At 40.5% G+C, this 19,223-nt stretch overlaps 2 protein-coding genes across 3 annotated transcripts; both read right to left on the bottom strand.

Moving 5' to 3' along the window:
* Positions 1 to 336: 336 nt before the first annotated feature.
* Positions 337 to 9,981, bottom strand: LOC131362825 (CD209 antigen-like protein C). Its single transcript, XM_058405119.1, has 5 exons — positions 6,729 to 9,981; positions 3,232 to 3,441; positions 2,305 to 2,426; positions 1,834 to 1,937; positions 337 to 1,731 (listed from the first exon to the last, which is right to left on the bottom strand). Exons 1-5 carry the CDS (start codon positions 6,835 to 6,837, stop codon positions 1,578 to 1,580), a joined length of 699 nt encoding a protein of 232 aa, XP_058261102.1. The 5' UTR covers positions 6,838 to 9,981; the 3' UTR covers positions 337 to 1,577.
* A 2,486-nt stretch (positions 9,982 to 12,467) lies between these two features.
* On the bottom strand, positions 12,468 to 18,222 carry LOC131362830 (hepatic lectin-like). 2 transcript variants are annotated; one of them, XM_058405124.1, is made up of 5 exons: positions 17,922 to 18,222; positions 16,350 to 16,532; positions 13,495 to 13,616; positions 13,309 to 13,412; positions 12,468 to 13,220 (listed from the first exon to the last, which is right to left on the bottom strand). In XM_058405124.1, exons 1-5 carry the CDS (start codon positions 18,004 to 18,006, stop codon positions 13,067 to 13,069), a joined length of 648 nt encoding a protein of 215 aa, XP_058261107.1. In that variant the 5' UTR covers positions 18,007 to 18,222; the 3' UTR covers positions 12,468 to 13,066. The 2 variants fall into 2 exon arrangements, with proteins under 2 accessions (XP_058261107.1, XP_058261108.1); XM_058405125.1 differs by having other exon boundaries at positions 12,470 to 13,220; positions 16,350 to 16,433; positions 17,922 to 18,220.
* Between the last annotated feature and the right edge of the window lie 1,001 nt (positions 18,223 to 19,223).

Here is a 19,223-nt window from a genome sequence, read left to right as displayed (position 1 = left end):
CAGTCTGGTGGATTACATGAATAGGGTGGCAGTGACGACAGCAGCAAAGGTGGAGTCAAATTCCCGGCCTGAATTATTGTCCCAGTCCGCCACTGGCTGAGTGTCTACTTTCATATGAGCTTCATATTAACTACCACTGTGGAGTGGGACATGACAAAGACATGCAATGCTGAACACGTAACAATAACTCTGAGAACAATAACTCTGGCCTCGAGAAAGAGTTTAAAAGCAAATGATCTAGTTAGAGCCAATGTCGTAACTCAGTAATATCAATTCATCATTTATTGAGAAAACCAAACAAAATTAGATAGATAGATAGATAGATAGATAGATAGATAGATAGATAGATAGATAGATAGATATGACTTGTCACTGCATAATACAGTAATACCTTGACTTACAAGTTTAATTGGTTCTGTGACCAAGCTCGTAACTCAGTTTGCTTGTATATCAAATTAAATTTCTCCATTAAAATGAATTGAAATGCTATTAATCCATTCCAGCCCCCCAAAAACCACACCAATTTTTTTTGTTACGTGTTTTTAAATAAGAAAAAATGTACTTTATAAATAACAAATAATGTATAAACAAATAATAATACATAATAAAAGAGAATGTAAAGAAATAAACTGGTTTTATTAAGTGTATTTATGTTGAAGATCAGACGAAGATGCTAGCGGAGGTGAAGGAAATTGGTGGAGGAGGTTGGCGGAGTTTTTAATTTTGTGCTGTATCGCTTAACTTACTCGCTACATACTTAATGCTACAATTAATTGCTAAGTTTAACTTACACACTATGCTACACTTTATCGCTAAACTTAATTGCTACTTTTTACATTTTTTTTACTTCACTTAATCTTCTTATTCACTGACTTTTGCCTTTTTCGCCACACTTTCCTCGCTTTCACTTGCAGGGCGTTTCAATAAAAACCTGTCCAAGGAGGTTTGTTTCTTCCTCCCTTTCAGATTGTTTGGAAAATGAGTGAGGAAGTGTCGTTACACAGTGCCAACACACGACCTGGAGAGATAACCACGTGAACTGACCGCTCGCTGGGCTACCTACTGACTCAGATCTCAGCTCGCATCTTAAAGCAAAAAATCGACTGAGCGACGGCTCGTATCTCGGAAAATTCGTAAGTTGATTCACTCGTAAGTCAAGGTTTCACTGTACATAGCAACAAGTGCAAATAGTTGAAACTAAAAAAGCACTGAAATTTAAAGTTATGCATGATGATGACACAGGATATAGCTGGGGAATAATTTTGACGTTAAAATTAAAAATTGTAGTTGGATTTGCAGTGTGTTTGAAAAACATGGTTGCCAGGTCTCAGAGAAACGTCCATCCCAACTACATCTGGCACAATTACATAGGTCTTGTGCAAAAAGGCCTGAAGCTAGCCTAATACGTAAAAAGAGAGACTGACTTTTTCAATTTCAGATTATTTCCTTTAAAAAAACATCACTGCTTTGCAACATTTTTACAAAACTAGCTGATTTTGGTTTAAAACCATGGCCTTGACCCTGGATAAGATTAACAAAATACATATGATATTTTTTAGTTAAAAGAGATTTCTGCTCTAATCATTTGCCTTCTTTTCACAAATTGCATTTAATTCAGTTTCACAGGGATAATCAGCCCATGTCGTAACTTCAGCTTTAGCATAGTTGCTGCCAGTTGCAGCGCAGTCCTCCTTTTGCTCATAGTTATTTGGTTCTCCTTGCCACCAGAACCTGGAAACATGCAGAACATCAGAACATCATTTTTACTTTAAAGGTACAGTAGAGCTGAGAATAAGATCTGATAAAGAATAAAACAAGATGGTGAGCATTTACCCCGTGGTTATATTTGTACCATCCACCCACGTCCACTTCCCCTCTTCAGCACTGTCACTGAGACCAATCCAAGCCTCACCAATAACCATCTGACTGAGGTACTCCTGTAACAGCAACAGTACGAAAATCTTTTCTTGTTTGCACATTCCATTTTGTTTGGTTGCACATGTTTTTTTGGCTCTATGTGTCCTGTCTTGTGTTTTTTGTACTTTCTGTTTCTGCACTGTCTTGTCTTTGCACTGTTTGCACTTAGTTGCACTTTATGTAGCTTGGACAAACTTCTGTCCTTAGCTCTGCGTTGTTTCTGTTTTGTAATTATATGTTGCATGTAGTCTATGTAGCACCAGGGTCCTGGAGAAATGTTGTTTCATTTAACTATGTACTGTGTCAGATGTGGTTGACTGGATGATACGTAAGGAATTAAACTGATGACAAAAAGTTGGAATATCACTAAAAGACAAGAATAATGACCTGTTCTTTTTGGTTGTTGATGATCACAAGGTCGGCTCCTCTTGATCTGCATTCCCGTCTTGCCTCGTTCCAGCCCATGCGCTTTGTGGTGAAGTATCTCAGACGCTGCTGGATGGTATAATCTGCAGAGGGCAATAGTACAATTATAGACAGAAACAAGGCTCATTTTTTCATTTTCCCTGTTGTCTAGGGGTGTTTTTAGAGAGCTTTGCATCTGTCATTTGTTTTAAAAAGGGGAACTTAATTGTTACAACATTGCATTTTTTTCTTGGCTCAGTTCACATTAAATGGGCAGTTAAATGCGTTATTTTCACTCAAGTCACAGGTCAGTAAACTGGCCTCTCACTGGTCAGAGTTCTGCTCATAGTGATCCTCCATCATCCATCAGCCAGTGTGCTGTGGCAATGATAGATGATTAATGCTAGCCCAGTCATCGACTGAACGGAATGAATTCAGCTAGATTTCCTGGTCTATTTTGGTGCTTCACATGCTGTTTAGATTGAAGTCCACTCACAGTGATCCATTTTGTCATCAGTCTCTGTAAAGCTCAATGTGTCACTCAAAATAGATACTGAATTTGTTTTCTGGACAGAGCCTAACGAGCCAACAATAAACTAATTTAAAACATTATGAAACGTTACGAAAAATGTTCCTTTGGCTGCTGTTTGGTCAACATTTGCAAGGTTAGGACGAAAAGATCAACTTTGTATCCAGAGTTCCAACACAGATACAGAAAAATCTGCTTCCTGGCTAAATCAGGAAATGCATCAAAAAATGTACAAACAAATGGGAGGCAAGACTGGGTAAAACTCCTGAACAAAAAGAGTAAAAATCACACAGTAATCAAGAGAAAACAAGGAACAGATCAGGAAAACAAACCAAAGACATGACCAGGGTGTAGACTTGGGTGAACATGTGACTACTTACTCAACATCTTCTGCAGTTTATCTCTCTCAGCATGAAGCTGGTCTCTCCTTGAGGTCATGCTGTCATAACTGAACTGCAACCGGTCTCTTTCCTCGGTCATGTTGTTGAGTTTTATTGATTGCAGTATAGCGACGATCAGCAGGAGAACACACAGCAGCGCTGCACACACTGCCATCAACCTGGAACATCTGCTCCATGCTGTATCACCTCCTACAGTAATATTTGACACAGAAACAGCACTTTTAGACACGTGACCACATATAAAATGTCCCAGAGAAGACAGGAGGTCCCGGGTGAGATGAGAATTAAATCACTAATGAGACCCTGTACAAGCTTTTATATTTCCTCAACATCTCTCTTTAAGTGTAACAATTTTATTTCTATAGAGCTTTTAACAATGGATGTCACAAAGCAGCTTTACAGAAATATTAAAATTCAGAATAAAACTTTACAAGTTTACAATTTTTATTTTTAAATTTATCCCTAATTAATGATGGTGGTGAAGGAAAAACTCCCTGAGATGATATGAGGAAAAACCTTCAGAAGAACCAGACCCAAAAAGGAACCCAACCTCATCTGGGTGACACTGATTCTACAATGATAAGAAGAAGATGAAGGACGAGTCACAGACTTTGGTGTCACTCAGATGACCAGAGCAGTTTTTGTGCTCAAACCACAAAAGACGGCTCACCACCCTCGAACACCTCTGTCAGCCCTGTCTCACAACCACCCCCTCACCCATCACCCCCTCACCCATCACCCCGTCACCCATCACCCCGTCACCCATCACCCCGTCACCCATCACCTCGTCACCCATCACCTCGTCACCCATCACCCCATCACCCATCACCTCGTCACCCATCACCCTGTCACCCATCACCCTGTCACCCATCACCTCGTCACCCATCACCCATCACCTCGTCACCCATCACCCCTTCACCCATCACCTCGTCACCCAGCACCTCGTCACCCATCACCTCCTCACCCATCCCCCGTTCACCCATCACCCCATCACCTCGTCACCCATCACCTCGTCACCCATCACCCCGTCACCCATCACCCCGTCACCCATCACCTCGTCACCCATCACCCCGTCACCCATCACCCCGTCACCCGTCACCCCGTCACCCATCACCCGTCACCCATCACCCATCACCTCGTCACCCATCACCCATCACCCCGTCACCCATCACCCCGTCACCCATCACCCATCACCCCGTCACCCGTCACCCCGTCACCCATCACCCCGTCACCCATCACCCCGTCACCCATCACCTCGTCACCCATCACCTCGTCACCCATCACCCCATCACCTCGTCACCCATCACCTCGTCACCCGTCGCCCTGTCACCCGTCACCCTGTCACCCATCACCCCGTCACCCGTCACCCCGTCACCCATCACCCCGTCACCCATCACCCATCACCCTGTCACCCATCACCCCGTCACCCATCACCCCGTCACCCATCACCCCGTCACCCATCACCTCGTCACCCATCACCTCGTCACCCATCACCCCTTCACCCATCACCCCATCACCTCGTCACCCATCACCTCGTCACCCATCACCCCTTCACCCATCACCCCATCACCTCGTCACCCATCACCTCGTCACCCATCACCCCGTCACCCATCACCCTGTCACCCATCACCTCGTCACCCATCACCTCGTCACCCATCACCCCGTCACCCGTCACCCCGTCACCCCGTCACCCATCACCCCGTCACCCATCACCCATCACCCTGTCACCCATCACCCCGTCACCCATCACCCCGTCACCCATCACCCTGTCACCCATCACCCCGTCACCCATCACCCCGTCACCCATCACCTCGTCACCCATCACCCCTTCACCCATCACCCCATCACCTCGTCACCCATCACCTCGTCACCCATCACCCCGTCACCCATCACCCATCACCCATCACCTCGTCACCCATCACCTCGTCACCCGTCACCCATCACCCTGTCACCCATCACCCATCACCTCGTCACCCATCACCCATCACCCCGTCACCCATCACCCCGTCACCCATCACCCCGTCACCCATCACCCCGTCACCCATCACCCCGTCACCCTGTCACCCATCACCCCGTCACCCTCATTTTACCTCTCACACATATGCACACTCTGTGCTTATATGATAAAAGTATATAATAATTTAACATTATATGACAGCATTAATCTTCAACTTAAACTATACTTGTAGTTTTAAACATTTAATAACTGCTGGCAATAGTATGTTATTTTTTTATTTATTTTATTTATTCTATTATATTTATTTTGTATTTTCCACAGAGCTGAATGTCATATGATGACTGCTGTATGAAATAAAGTAGACATCAATTCTATTTGTTTGTGTTGAAGTTGTCTGTTTTTTCATGTTTATTTTAAACAGGAAGCACACACTGACACTTTAATTCAGTGTGTTAAAATCCATGCTGCCTTTACTGTCCAGTGTTAAACAGCCTTTAACTGCCCTTGGACCTGACGTAGACCCAAACTTCTCATATGAATTGAGAGTGAATTTTGGGGCATGCTGTTACAGGAAACTGATCCACACTGAGGTGGTATACCACAGCGGATTTGACCGATTAATTCCAGATTAAAACTACAGAAGAAACGACTTTCTCTTTTTGGTTTGTTGTGACTGATGTGGAACACGTTACAAATTGTATTGCAGATGCTCCAAATAATCGAATTGCAGATGCTCCATGTAATCGAAGACTACTCTCCCTTTATGGGTGTCTGAGTTCAGAATTAATGTGTTAGGTTTTGGTCTGCCTTTTTGTTTTATTTTCAGTCTATCTTCATAACTACAAGCAAAAACACTTGAGGAGAGTGGTAGCAGTGTGTTGGCCATCCTGTGCCAAAAAAGATGACCACATGAATGGTACAAAGAAGGGAAATGGTTTAGAACCACAGTATCTGTCATGCAGATGAGGCTGAAGCTGATTTTCTTCCTTATATGAAGGTGAAGGTTAAGCATAATAAAAAAAACACTTTGTTTTCCTGTTATAGCATCTCTCTCTCTTTTCTTTAAGATCTCAATTGAAGCAAATAAAACCAAAAAAAGGAGCTTTTGAGACTTTGTAATAAAATCATGCATTTTTACTGTGAACAATCATGTTTCATATCGTCTTTCATCATAACACTATGAAAAATGGCATTGAGGAGTGATCAAGTCACCTGCACATGATGATTATGAAATTTCTTTTCTAAACTCCAAAACCTGGAAAACACTAAAACTGAAGTTTTGTGTTGAGGTCTTTAACCTGACACTCCTTCAATAAATGTTAACTAAACATCTCCTTACAAACAACTTCACCACATAAATGATGATTAGGTTTTTCTATAGTATACAAATCCACATCTTCTGACCAATCAGGATGGAGAATTCAACAGTGCCGTGCTGTATATGTAATAAAACCTATCATCATTTCATGACATTCATAAGCACAGCCGTGTCATATATATGTGTGTGTGTATACTGCACCTGAGCATTGAGGATCCTGCTTGTCTACGTTCCTGGTATTCCGGGGTTTCTCCCAATTTGCGTATTCGCATTCTGGTGAACCATCATCTCTTGAACGCATATTACGCATATCTAAACTCCTGTCTGTTCTGATCTCTGAGGTAATCCTGGGTTACAAGTGTGTGTTCTCCTATATATAAATATTCTCCTATAGACCTGGTAGAATTTAAAATTACAGCAGTCTTGAAGTCTACACTACATTATACAACTATCATGTAGATAGCATGAGTATGTGTGTGTGTGTGTGTGTGTGTGTGTGCGTGTGTGTGTGTCTGTGTGTGTGTGTGTGCGTCAGTGATATATTTAAGCGGATGGAGGAAGTGCAACTTGGGTGTAGATATCACACTAATCTAACACTGTGGTGTGTGTCATGTTGTCTCTGCTGGCTGCACAGGTGTCATTATTGAGGTTATTAGTGTGCAGACTGCAGGATGTCTGGAAAATTCTCCAGACATAGAGGAAATTAACACTTTCTTTTGAGCAAAATGCAGCTTGATTTACTAACTAAACTTCCTCTAGAGGATTAGCATTTCTTTGTAAATGCACACAGAGTCGTCTCTTCCAACTTTGGCAAACCTTAGTTGCATGTGTGTGATGTATGTGTGATGTATTTGTAATGTGTGTGATGTATTTGTAATGTATGTGATGTATGTGTGATGTATGTGATGTATGTGTGATGTGCTCGATTCATTTCCTTGATTTGCTACTGTTTATATTTTTGAGCGATTTCAAATATTCCATTTATATCTAAAATATTAGAAAAGGTGGTGTCAGCTAAAATATGATCCTTCTAACAGGAAAACAACATCTTTGAAGAATTTCAGTCAGGTTTTAGGCCCCATCATAGTACAGAAACTGCACTAGTTAAAATCACAAATTACTTGTTTTTAGCTTCGGCCCAAGGCTGCATCTCCATTTTAGTCCTGCTTGATCTTATGGTTTATGGATCTTATGAATGGTTTAGAGCCTACCTGTCTGATCGATACTATTTTGTAGATGTAAATGGAGAACTGTCCAGTGTAATGCATGCTTCGCTTGGATAACATCATTAGAAGACATGGGATTAGTTTCCATTGTTATGCCGATGATACCCAGTTATATGTCTCATCAAAACCAGAGGAAATCTAAATTGTCCAGATTAACTGAGTGTGTCAAAGATATAAAAGATTGGATGACCGATAATTTTCTATTACTAAATTCTGGTAAGACAGAGTTATTACTTATTGGTCCAAAAACCAGTACACAGAAGCTCTCACAATTCAGCTTGCATTTAGAAGGATGTACTATTACTACTAGCTCAACAGTGAAAGACCTGGATGTAATATTAGACAGCAACTTGTGCTTTGATAATCATATTTCCAATATCACAAAAACAGCCTTCTTCCACCTTAGAAATATTGCCAAGCTTAGGAACATTTTATCTGTATCTGATGCAGAAAAGCTAGTTCATGCATTCCTGACCTCCAGACTGGACTATTGTAATGCATTACTAGGTGGTTGTCCTGCATCTTCAATAAACAAGCTACAGTTGGTCCAGAATGCAGCCGCCAGAGTTCTTACCAGATCAAGAAAATTTGATCATATAACGTCAATATTATCATCCCTGCACTGGCTACCTGTTAAACTTAGAATTGATTATAAACTAGCACTACTCACATACAAGGCTCTAAATGGTTTAGCTCCCACGTATCTAGCCAATCCAAATTGATTATATGCAATTTATATAAACTTTAATTATTTTTAGATTGACCTTACGCTCTCTCTCGAACATGTCAGATAAACCTGTTATGGTGTTCTCGTCCCTAAGCCCAAGGATTCTGGATCTTCATCAACATGTTTTTTCGGTCTCAGTGGAGCCAGCGCCATAATATGCTATATTATGCGAGCTTGTGCCCTTATGTTGTTTACGCCAAAGCCAGACCATAGGCGCCAGAAAGTTCAAATAATTCTAACTAACGATGACTCAGATGGTTTTGCTCATCTCTCTTTTTTGCATCTATTTGCTATAAGTTTAGCTGTTGACTAATGATTATGAAAGGTGCTTAATACTGAAAGCATTATTAGATAATCAGATAACCCGTAGATTAGATACGATAATTAGACAGACAACATTGTTTATGGAAATGATCGAAGCAACTTAGTTATATTACCTTAAAATCATCACTTGATTAAGCATACCTGAGTAAGTTTAATGATTAAACACTTTGTCTCGATTTACCTAGCAATGTCTCTTTGTTAGTTTTAATGATTAAAACTGAATTAGATTTGTCTTAAAGACTAAAGGAAAGAAATCAAGTTGATAAGTTGATTAAGGTAAATTTTAACCTACCCTTACTGATTCAGATGTACTTAATGATTAGACGCATGGAAAGCAAATGTTTCAAAAAATTTTCCCACACATGTCCAACTTCGCCTATGTTAAAAAAGAAAGTGGCAACGGAGGAGAGCAGCGAGCTTTTATGAGAGAAAGACTTTGAGATGTTCTATAAGACCTGGGAGAAGTTCGATCCAGAGGCTTTGCAGTTCATGCTGTCCGATTCTTCAGACACACTAAAAGATCCACTGAAGATCCCCAAGCCCAACATGGTTAATCTGATCGCCATGGACCTGCCAGTTGTACTTGAAGGAGTCCATTGTCTAGCGAGAACTTGCCAGTTTTCTGGTTACATGTTCATCAGAGTGTTTTCATTTCCAATGTTTGGTCATTTCTTCCAAATGATCATGTCCTGGATACAAAGGGCATGTGAGCGTGACACATTTTATAGCTCACTACAAAGAAGTTAAGAACTGAAATCAGTGAAGAAGCCAGTTGCATGAATACTTTAAAAAGGTAGCATAAAAAAGTATGAATGTAGCATGGGACTTTTAGATACTTTTGATACAAGACTAAATTAATTTTTAGCTAACATAGTGCAGAAGGGGATGAACATGTTTCTTTCCTCCTGCTTCCCTTAAAATGCTTCCAGTCTCTTTATTCTAATCTCTCCTTTCTGTTGTTTTTATAATACCAGGCTACAGAGCAGCAGGATTTCTGATAGCTATATTCCTTCCTAGTCAAGCAAGAGACTCGGTTTTCCTCCTTCCTCCTGTCTTCCATCAAGGCTATCATTTCCCCAGTAAGCTCTGAATGAACAGACAGAAGCCAATAAGTACAAAAAGACAACACAAAAACAGGACACTTAGCGCCGAAAAAGAAAAAGAACATGTGCAATGACATGTGAAATGGAATGAAATAAAATGAAATGATGTACAGCTTTCAGAAACAGTAGAAAAACCAGGTAACTAATGACATATATGATTGTAAAATATATATATATATACTGTATATATAGCGCCCTGACAACACGTAGTGTGCAAAAATACAGTAGCAGTGGTTGAGTTAGTGCAAATAGAAATAAACATAAATAAACATAAATATAGCAGCGGAATGAAATGTTAACAGGGTTGAGGTAGTGCAATAAGCAGTGAACAATAAAGTTATGTGTGTGTGTCCACACAGGTGAGAGAGTGTGTGTGTGTGTGTGTGTGTGTATGTGTGTGTGAGAGAGAGAGACAGAGAGTTTTGTACAATTCAGTCCTGGGTGTGTGTGTGTGTGTGTGTGTGAGAGAGAGAGAGAGAGAGAGAGAGAGAGAGAGAGAGTTTAGTACAGTTCAGTCCTGGGTGTGTGTGTGTGTGTGTGTGAGAGAGAGAGAGAGAGAGTTTAGTACAGTTCAGTCCTGGGTGTGTGTGTGTGTGTGTGAGAGAGAGAGAGAGAGAGAGAAAGTTTAGTACAGTTCAGTCCTGGGTGTTGAGGAGCCTGATGGCTTGAGGAAAGAAACTGTTACACAGACTGGTTGTGAGGGCCCGAATGCTCCGGTATCTCTTTCCAGATGGCAGAAGGGTGAAGAGTGTGTGTGAGGGGTGTGTGGGATCATCCACAATGCTGTTTGCAGCATGTAGTGTAAATGTCTGTGATAGAGGAGAGAGAGACTCTTTTCAGCTGTCCTCACTATCCACTGAAGGGTCTTGCGGTCCTAGATGGCGCAATTCCCAAACCAGGCAGTGATGCAGCTGCTCAGGACGCTTTCGATGGACCCTCTGCAGAACACAGTCAGGATGTGGGGAGGGAGATGGCTTTTCCTCAGCTTCCTCAGGAAGTAGAGGTGCTGCTGGGCTTTCTTGGTGATGGAGCTGGTGTTGAGTGACCAGGTGAAGTTCTCCTCCATATGGACACCAAGGAATTTGGTGCTCTTGATGATCTCCACTGAGGATCAGTCAATGAACAGCGGAGAATGGTCACTCTGTGCTCTCCTGAAGTCAGCAACCATCTCTTTAGTCTTGTCAATGTTCAGGGACAGGTTGTCGGCTTGCACCAGGCTGTTAGATGTTGCACCTCCTCTCTGTATGCTGACTCGTCGTTCTTGCTGATGAGACCCACCACGGTCGTGTCATCGGCGAACTTGACGATGTGGTTGGAGCTGTGCATTGCTGCACAGTCGTGAGTCAGCAGAGTGAACAGCAATGGACTGAGCAAACATCCATGAGGAGCTCCAGTGTTCAGAGTGGTGGTGCTGCAGATGCTGTTCCTGATCCGGACTGACTGAGGTCTCCCAGTCAGGAAATCCAGGATCCAGTTGCAGAGGTAGGTGTTCAGGCCCAGCAGACTCAGCTTCTCAATCAGCTGCTGAGGGATGATTGTGTTGAATGCTGAACTGAAGTCTATGAACAGCATTCGTACATACGAGTCCCTACAGCTTACAGTCCAGGTGTGTGAGGGCCAGATGGAGGGTTGTGGTGATGGCATTGTCTGTGGAGCGGTTAGGATGATACGCAAACTGCAAGGGGTCCAGTGAGGGTGGTAGCTGTGACTTGATGTGCCTCATGACAAGCCTCTTGAAACATTTCATCACGATTGGTGCGAGTGCGACGGGACGATAATCATTGAGGCAGGAAACCGTAGACTTCTTAGGTACAGGGACGATGGTCGCTATCTTGAGGGACATCAGGACGATGGAGCTGATCAGGGAGATGTTGAAGATGTCAGTGAAGATCTGCTAGCTGCTCTGCACACTGCCTGAGCACTTTGCCAGGAATGTTGTCTGGTCCAGCAGGCTTCTGTGGGTTAACTCTGCATAGAGTTCTCTTCACGTCAGCCGTGGTGAGACAGAGCACCTGGTCCTCTGGAAGAGGGGTGGTCTTCCTCGCTGTTCCTCGCGATCCAGCGTGTTCGCCCCTCTCGTCGCAAAGTCCACATGCTGATGGAATTTAGGGAGCACTGTTCTGAGATTTGCATGATTGAAATCTCTGGCGATAATAAACAGTCCGTTGGGGTGAGCATTCTGCAGCTCGCTAATAGCTCCGTAGAGCTCACATAGAGCCTTAGAGAGCATTAGTGCTGATGGGAATGTACACTCCGATAATGAAAGCGGTAGTGAATTCCCGGGGTAAAAAATTCTCTGTGTAAAAAAAGAAGTCTGTCTACTTCTCTCTTTTTTTTTTATCTTTACCATTCTTAACTCACATAAGAGAGCTCCCTCTAAAGGCGTACTCAAAACACCACATTCACCTTCAGGCTTTTGAGTTAAACTGCTGTAGACTTCATTTTCTTCCTTACAGAGAATTTGAATGGTTAAAGATGACACGAATTTGAACTGCTTATGAACAAGCACTTGGAGCATCAGAGAGAGCAGAAAAGGGTTTGATATCAACATTTACTTTGAAAACAGAAACGTGGGGGAAAAACACAAACTGTTTTTGTTCAAGTTTTCTATGAATATATTGCCCCTAGTAGGCTAGGAAAAACATAAATACTTATGAAACACTATTATGAACACTATAAATTTCAAAGTGCTGAGTGTATACTTTCAAATAAGCTTCATATTAACCACCACTGTGGAGGGGGACATGACAAAGACATTCAATGCTGAACATAGAGACAACCAAACAGGAGCAAGCTCAATTTTTTGGCTCCTGGGAAAAAGTTTTTAAGCAGATTATCCAATTAAAGCCAATGTCTCAATTTACATGAGCCTAACCTGTGAAAAGAGAGACTGGCTTTTCCTTTTTCTTTTTCTTTTTTTTTACAGCAATATACCATTTTATGTTTTACTGGTATGGGCATTATCCCTTTTTTCTTTTCCTTTCTTTTCCTTTTGTTTGCAGAATTTAATTATACTGATTTCAGATTATTTCCTTTTAAAAAAATCATCACTCCCCTGCAACATTTTTACAAAACTAGCTGAATTTGGCTTAAAGCCATGGCTTTGTTGAAACAGATTCACAAAATACAGATTTTTTCAAGTTAAAACAGATTTCTGCTCTAATCATTTGCCTTCTTTTCACAAATCGCACGCAATTCAGTTTCACAGGAATAATCAGCCCATGTCGAAATTATAGCTCTAGCAAATTTGCTGCCAGTTGCAGCGCAGTCCTCATTTCCATCGAAGTCATTAGGTTCTCCTTCCCACCAAAACCTGGAAAAATGCAGAGTCAGAACATCCTGTTTACTTCATATAGACATATAGTAAAGCTGAGAATAGGATCTGCATGGTGAGCATTTACCCTGTGGTCACTTCTGTACCATCCACCCACATCCACTTCCCCTCTTCAGCACTGTCACTCAGACCAATCCAAGCCTCACCAATAAACATCTGACTGATGGACTCCTGTAACAGCAACAGTACGATATGAATAGAATTAAACTGACATGGAAAAGTCTGTATATCAACAAAAGGCGAGAATGATGACCTGTTCTTCTCGGCTGTTGATGATCACAAGGTCGGCTCCTCTCAATCTGCATTCCTGTCTAGCCTTGTTCCAGCTCATGCGCTTTGTGACGAAATATCCCACATGATGCTGGATGGTATCATCTGCAGAGGGGTATATTTGCAGAGTCAGTGCATTTTTAGACAGAAACAAGCCACATTTGTCATTTCTCTTACAATACTTCTCACTTCTCTGTTGTCTAAGGGTATTTTTTACAGACCTGTAGATACTTTGTAAAGAAATTGGGAACTCAAATTGTTATAACATTGCATTTTCTCCTCAGCTCAGTTTGGTTTTATGCAGCAAAATGTGTTTATTTTTGCGTGTCACGGGACATGTCAGTCTTTTCAGCTTTCATAGTTTCGCTCATAATGCTCGTCTGTCATCAGTCAGCCAGCTTATTGTGGTTTTCTTTTTAGTCATTATAATTTATCAGTTTGAGCAAAAAACCAAAGTTTTCATCAAAACAACATTGTTTAAAATTGTAAAACTTGTTTAAAATTGAAAATTGTAAAAATTTGGGCAGATTATTTTTTTTTAACAATTATTTTGTGCAGATCTGAACACAATATTTATATAAATCTATACAAAACAAAACAAATCAATAGAGAGAATCCACCAGGTTCTGAAACAAACAAACACCCTAAATGAGCCATGTGTGTGAAAAGCTATGCATTTTTTTTCTTGTATTGTGTCCTTTACCTTATGGTTAAGGTTAAGGTAAAGGGCTTAAACTAGGACCACAAAACCATGAACAAACACAAGAAAACACAAGAAGTCTTGTACTTTACATTTAACAACACAAGTTCCCAAGAAGACTGTAGGGCAAAACTAAAAATGAGGGAGACAAAGCAATGATAGGTGATTAATGCTAGCCCAGTCATCGACTGAACAGATCAAATTCAGCTAGATTTCTTGGTCTATTTTTGTGCTGTTCTGATTTGAGTCCACTCACAGTGATCCATTTTGCCATCAGACTCGGTAAAGCTCACAGAATGACCCTGACTTTTTATGCTAAATTAGATTCATCTAGCTGTACAAACTATTGACACTCTATAATAAGAGGAGGCTGTTGGTGCGACATATGATTCATGTTTTGTTTAAACCATCAAGAATCATGCCAGTTTTTCTGCCATGTTTTTCATCTCCATTGGTCTTTACATGCTACATAATGTTATTGAAGCTACAGCTGTGTGTCTGAGGATGGAAAAGCCCTGGACTGCAGTGTGGAAATTGAGGATAAGCATCCATTTGACTTCATTTGACTCCATTTGACTTTATCTAACTCAATTTGACTCCATCTACCTCCATCTACCCCCAGCTAAAGAATCTACCTCCATCTACCCTCATCTACTCCTAGCTAAAACTCTCTACCTCCAACTACCCACAAATCTACCCAATATTACACCATCTAATTCCACATAATGCCATATAACACCATCTATACCAATGTACCATGATCTACAACTATCTACCTCTATCCGAAAAAGCATGCCGAGAATGATTCTACTAATTTGCTCACATTAACTGTATATAACAAACTTACATGACATGAACTAAAATTAACATACTCCGTTATTTATAACTTTTGTTTTTTTTACTTATAATTTTAAGCACAATATTGGCTCAGTACTTCCTCATTTAATTGGATAAGACTTTGACACATTAACGGTACTTTTCTCACAGACTCAGCAATGGTTTCTCATGATTAGTTCCTCATGATTAGTGTCTGTTTGTGTAAAATTCTTCTTCCTGGTCTTAGAAGTCAGAAGTGAATCTCTGCATTTCGCGGTTTCACTGCAACACTTGCAGACTATTTTAGCTCCTTATTAGTTGGCATTGGTGCTAGATTGCTATAACAGTGTGTTTCTCTTCATTGCGCCATAAACCCCTTGCACAAATGTGCTTATGCGGGTGTCTGTGGGGAACATGGGTATGAAGAAAGATGTAAGGTTCTTCAAAAAGAGCTACAACAAGATCTGATCTGAAAAATACCACTGATTTGTTAACAGATTAAATTTTCCTGTTTCTAGGAAATACTCTAGACTTTCAGTTCTGTACAGCATAAGTCATGTGAAACACAAGAGTGTGTGATCAGCATGGTTTTTTTAATGTAATGTATATAGGTATATATTTTAAGGTGTAGCATGTATATTTTAGGGGGTCACAACCCATACAGAAGAGACATAAAGAAAACTGAAACAGTGGGGTGACTGGGGCAGCAGTCTGATCACCATTTGTTCACCATTAAGTCAGCGGTGATTCAATTTACTCACAACTAAGTCAGCAATGGTTATATAAATAAAATATTAACTTCAGCTAGGGTGAGCTGACACTGACACAGTGTCAAATAAAGAGGGAACTAAACTCATTTCAGCAGCAACATACTAAACCTATTCCACTTTTAGAATAAACTTAATTTAAAATGGCATCAGCATTTGCAAGTTTATGAAAGACAATATCACCCCCACCAAATCTGGGCCAAAGTTGATGTGCCATTGTATAAAGAAGGAGCTTGAAGCATCACCCAAATTAGACACTGGATTTGTTATTTGGAGAGAGTCTAAACTAGCCAATGAACAAATTTAATACCTCATGAAAAGTGATGCTTTAGCTGCTGTTAGTTCAACATTTGCAAGGTTGGGAAGAAAAGATCAACCTTGTGTCCTGAGGTCCAACACAAACACAGAGAAATTTGTTTCTTGGGTAAGAATCTAAATCAGGGAAACTTTCTTTTTTTTTTTTAAGAAAGAAAATGAAATGCAATAGAAATTCTATGGATTACTGTCAGATTATTGTGTAATGGATTATCTTGGTATGGACATGTGACTACTTACCAAATATTTTCTGCATTTCATCTCTCTTAGCTTGAAGCTGGTCTCTTTCTTTGGTCATGTTGTTGAGTTTCACTGATAGCTGCACTATAACAATGATCAACAGGAGAACACATAGCAGCGATGCACACAATGCTATCAACTTGGAAACTCTGCAGCATGACATGTTGCATCCTACAGAGGGGTCTGACACAGACACAGCACTTTTAGACACATGAGCACATTTAATACGTTCCAGAGAAGACAGTAGGTCCGAGGTGAGATGAGACTAAAATCCCTAAGAAGATCCTGCACAAGCTTTGACGCTTTTAAACTTCCTCAACCTCTCCCTTTAAGTGTCTTATTTTTTATTTAATTCAACAAGCAGCTTTACAGAAATATAAAAATTCAGAATAAAAATAGCAAAGTTTCAAATTTTAATTTGTAAATTTAACATTTTGAACACGTCACCATTTTTTTTCTAGTAAATATATTTATAAAGGTGCTATTGACATGAAATTTTCACCAGATGTTGCTAACAACCCATACGATCCACGCATGCAAAGAAATCAAACCACCTCATTTTCAGCCTGTCCTAATTATTAAGAGCATCGAAAAAAGACTTGAGACACGTGTGTTGGCCATCTTGTGCCAAAAACAGCTAAGCTGCTGAAGATGGCCTCACATGAACAATTTAAAAAAAAACTACTGAAGATTATGGTACAGTTTACTGCAGAAACTATGATGGTGGCTTCTTGTTTCAAAGGGAAAGATTTCGAGAAGGGAAATGGTTTAGAACCACACTATTTGGTGTCACCCGGATGAGGCTGAGATCTTTGTACTAGCACTGCTTGACTGGTCCCACCATCTTTCAGGACAAGAGGTAGGTATATATCAAGATTTTGGCACTGAGAAGTCAATGACTCTCTTCAAACAACCGATGAAGACCTTCCTCTTCCTGAAGCACTTAAACTAGCTCTTATATAAAAATGTTACTTTTATGTATTTAGCAAAAAGCAAAAAAGTCTCTCCTCCCAACACAGTTTTTAGGTTGATGGTATCCTAGGTCTGTGATCTAGTGAACCAATATGGATGTATTCATTGATAAAGACTTTATAGCACTTTTGTACATCGCTCTGGATAAGTGTGTGAGCAAAATGGCAAAAATGTAAATGCAAATATTTTGAGTCTGTTTCCTTTGGTGAGACATAATTAAAGAATGACACTCTAGTTCCTGTTCTCACCTGTTATAGCATCTTTCTCTTTCTATTTAAATCTCAACTGAAGCTAATAAGGCCAAAAAAGAGCTTTTTACATTTTGTGATCAAATCATGCATTTTTACTGTGATCGATCATATTCATAAATTCTGGAAACAATCATATTTCGTATCATCTTCCATAATAAAGATGTGACAAATGGTATTGAGAAGTACTGCAGTTTTCCAAGCTCCAAAACCTGGAAAGCACTGAAACTCTTCTGAAGTTCTAATTGCTACAGAGCGCTTTAACTTCAGACTCCTTCCATGAATGTTGAACATGTCCTCACAAACAACTTCACCATATCAACGGTAATTATATTAAGTGTGTATACTGTACCTGATAGTTGAGGTTCCTGCTCGTTTACGTTAAAATTTGTGTGCTGGCATTCCGGGGAAACAGCATCTCTGGAACTGTCATGCATATTTATACTCCCGTCTGTTCTAATCTCTGCAGTAATCCTGTGTGTGAAATATTCTCCTAAAGATCTGGTAGGATTTGAAATTACAGTGGTATTTAAGTCTACAGTACATTATCCAGTTGTCACATTGCAGTGTGTGTGTGTGTGTGTGTGTGTGTGTGAGTTTTATATTTAAGCAGCTGATGGAGGAAGTGCAAATTGGGTGTTAGATATCAGACTAGTCTAACACTGTGTGGTGTGTTGTGTTGAGTCTGCCGGCTGAGTGTAATTAATGAGGATATGAGAGTCTCCATGAGGATGTCTCCAAAATTCTCCAGACACAGAGAAAAGTAGCACTTTCTTTTGAGCAAAATGCAGCTTGATTTACTTAGTGGCCTGGTATTGTGTTTGCATGCTTGCTTGCAGTGTCTGATGTACACTAATGCTCACAAATGTTATTTTGATATTCCTGCATCCGCAAAGCAAACAGCACTGTTAATGACCCCACACACCCCTCACACACACTCTTCACCCTTCTGCCATCCGGAAAAAAGGTACCGAAGCATTCAGACCGACACAGCAACAAGTTGTACAGTTTCTTCCCTGAGGCAATTAGGTGTCTCAAGGTGTCTGACCTAGGATGGACACACACACACACACGCACACACACACACACACACACACACACACCTGATCTTGTTTACATGCACACGTCACTTTAAATATTTTGAACTACAATTTATCTATTATAGCTTAAATAACTATTTCTGCTACTATCACTCACTGTCCCTACCCCTGTTTCTTTTCGCACTCACTGTCTAAAACGTTTTGCAGACAGTTGGCGTTATGTACTGTATCTCGTCATCCTCTGCACTTATGTTTTATATTTAGTTTAAAAAATTCTGCACCATAGAATTATAGTTTAGTTCTATGTTTGTCTGTGTAACCCTGTATTTTTGTTTTTTTCTGTGTAGCACCTCTGGTCCAGGAGGAACTTTCATTTTACCATGTACTACATCAGCTATATATGGTTGAAGTGACAATAAAGCTTCTTTGTCTTTGACTTTGACCTGGAGTAATGTGATGTAGATGCGCTTTTATGGTCCTGCTGGCGCACTCCACTTCCTCACATCTCCTACGGGAGCCGATAAATCGCAGTGATTTCACCAGCTTCAGACACACCTTCCACAAAAAAGCGTTTTCATAGCATCAGCCATGATGCAGCATTTCATTCCCTTCTC

The sequence above is a fragment of the Hemibagrus wyckioides genome, linkage group LG12 (genome assembly GCF_019097595.1).
Source record: "Hemibagrus wyckioides isolate EC202008001 linkage group LG12, SWU_Hwy_1.0, whole genome shotgun sequence".
Taxonomy (NCBI): domain Eukaryota; kingdom Metazoa; phylum Chordata; class Actinopteri; order Siluriformes; family Bagridae; genus Hemibagrus; species Hemibagrus wyckioides.
This window is presented reverse-complemented; position numbering and strand designations above follow the sequence as displayed.

Coding starts and splice junctions, on each gene's coding strand:
- LOC131362825 (XM_058405119.1), bottom strand. CDS start 6,837: ATGCGTAATATGCGTTCAAGAGATGATGGTTCACCAGAATGCGAATAC. Junction 3,442..6,728: donor GCAGGATCCTCAATGCTCAG/GTGCAGTATACA, acceptor ATATTACTGTAG/GAGGTGATACAGCATGGAGC. Junction 2,427..3,231: donor TAAACTGCAGAAGATGTTGA/GTAAGTAGTCAC, acceptor TGCCCTCTGCAG/ATTATACCATCCAGCAGCGT.
- LOC131362830 (XM_058405124.1), bottom strand. CDS start 18,006: ATGCATGACAGTTCCAGAGATGCTGTTTCCCCGGAATGCCAGCACACA. Junction 16,533..17,921: donor GCAGGAACCTCAACTATCAG/GTACAGTATACA, acceptor TGTCTGTGTCAG/ACCCCTCTGTAGGATGCAAC. Junction 13,617..16,349: donor TGAAATGCAGAAAATATTTG/GTAAGTAGTCAC, acceptor ACCCCTCTGCAG/ATGATACCATCCAGCATCAT.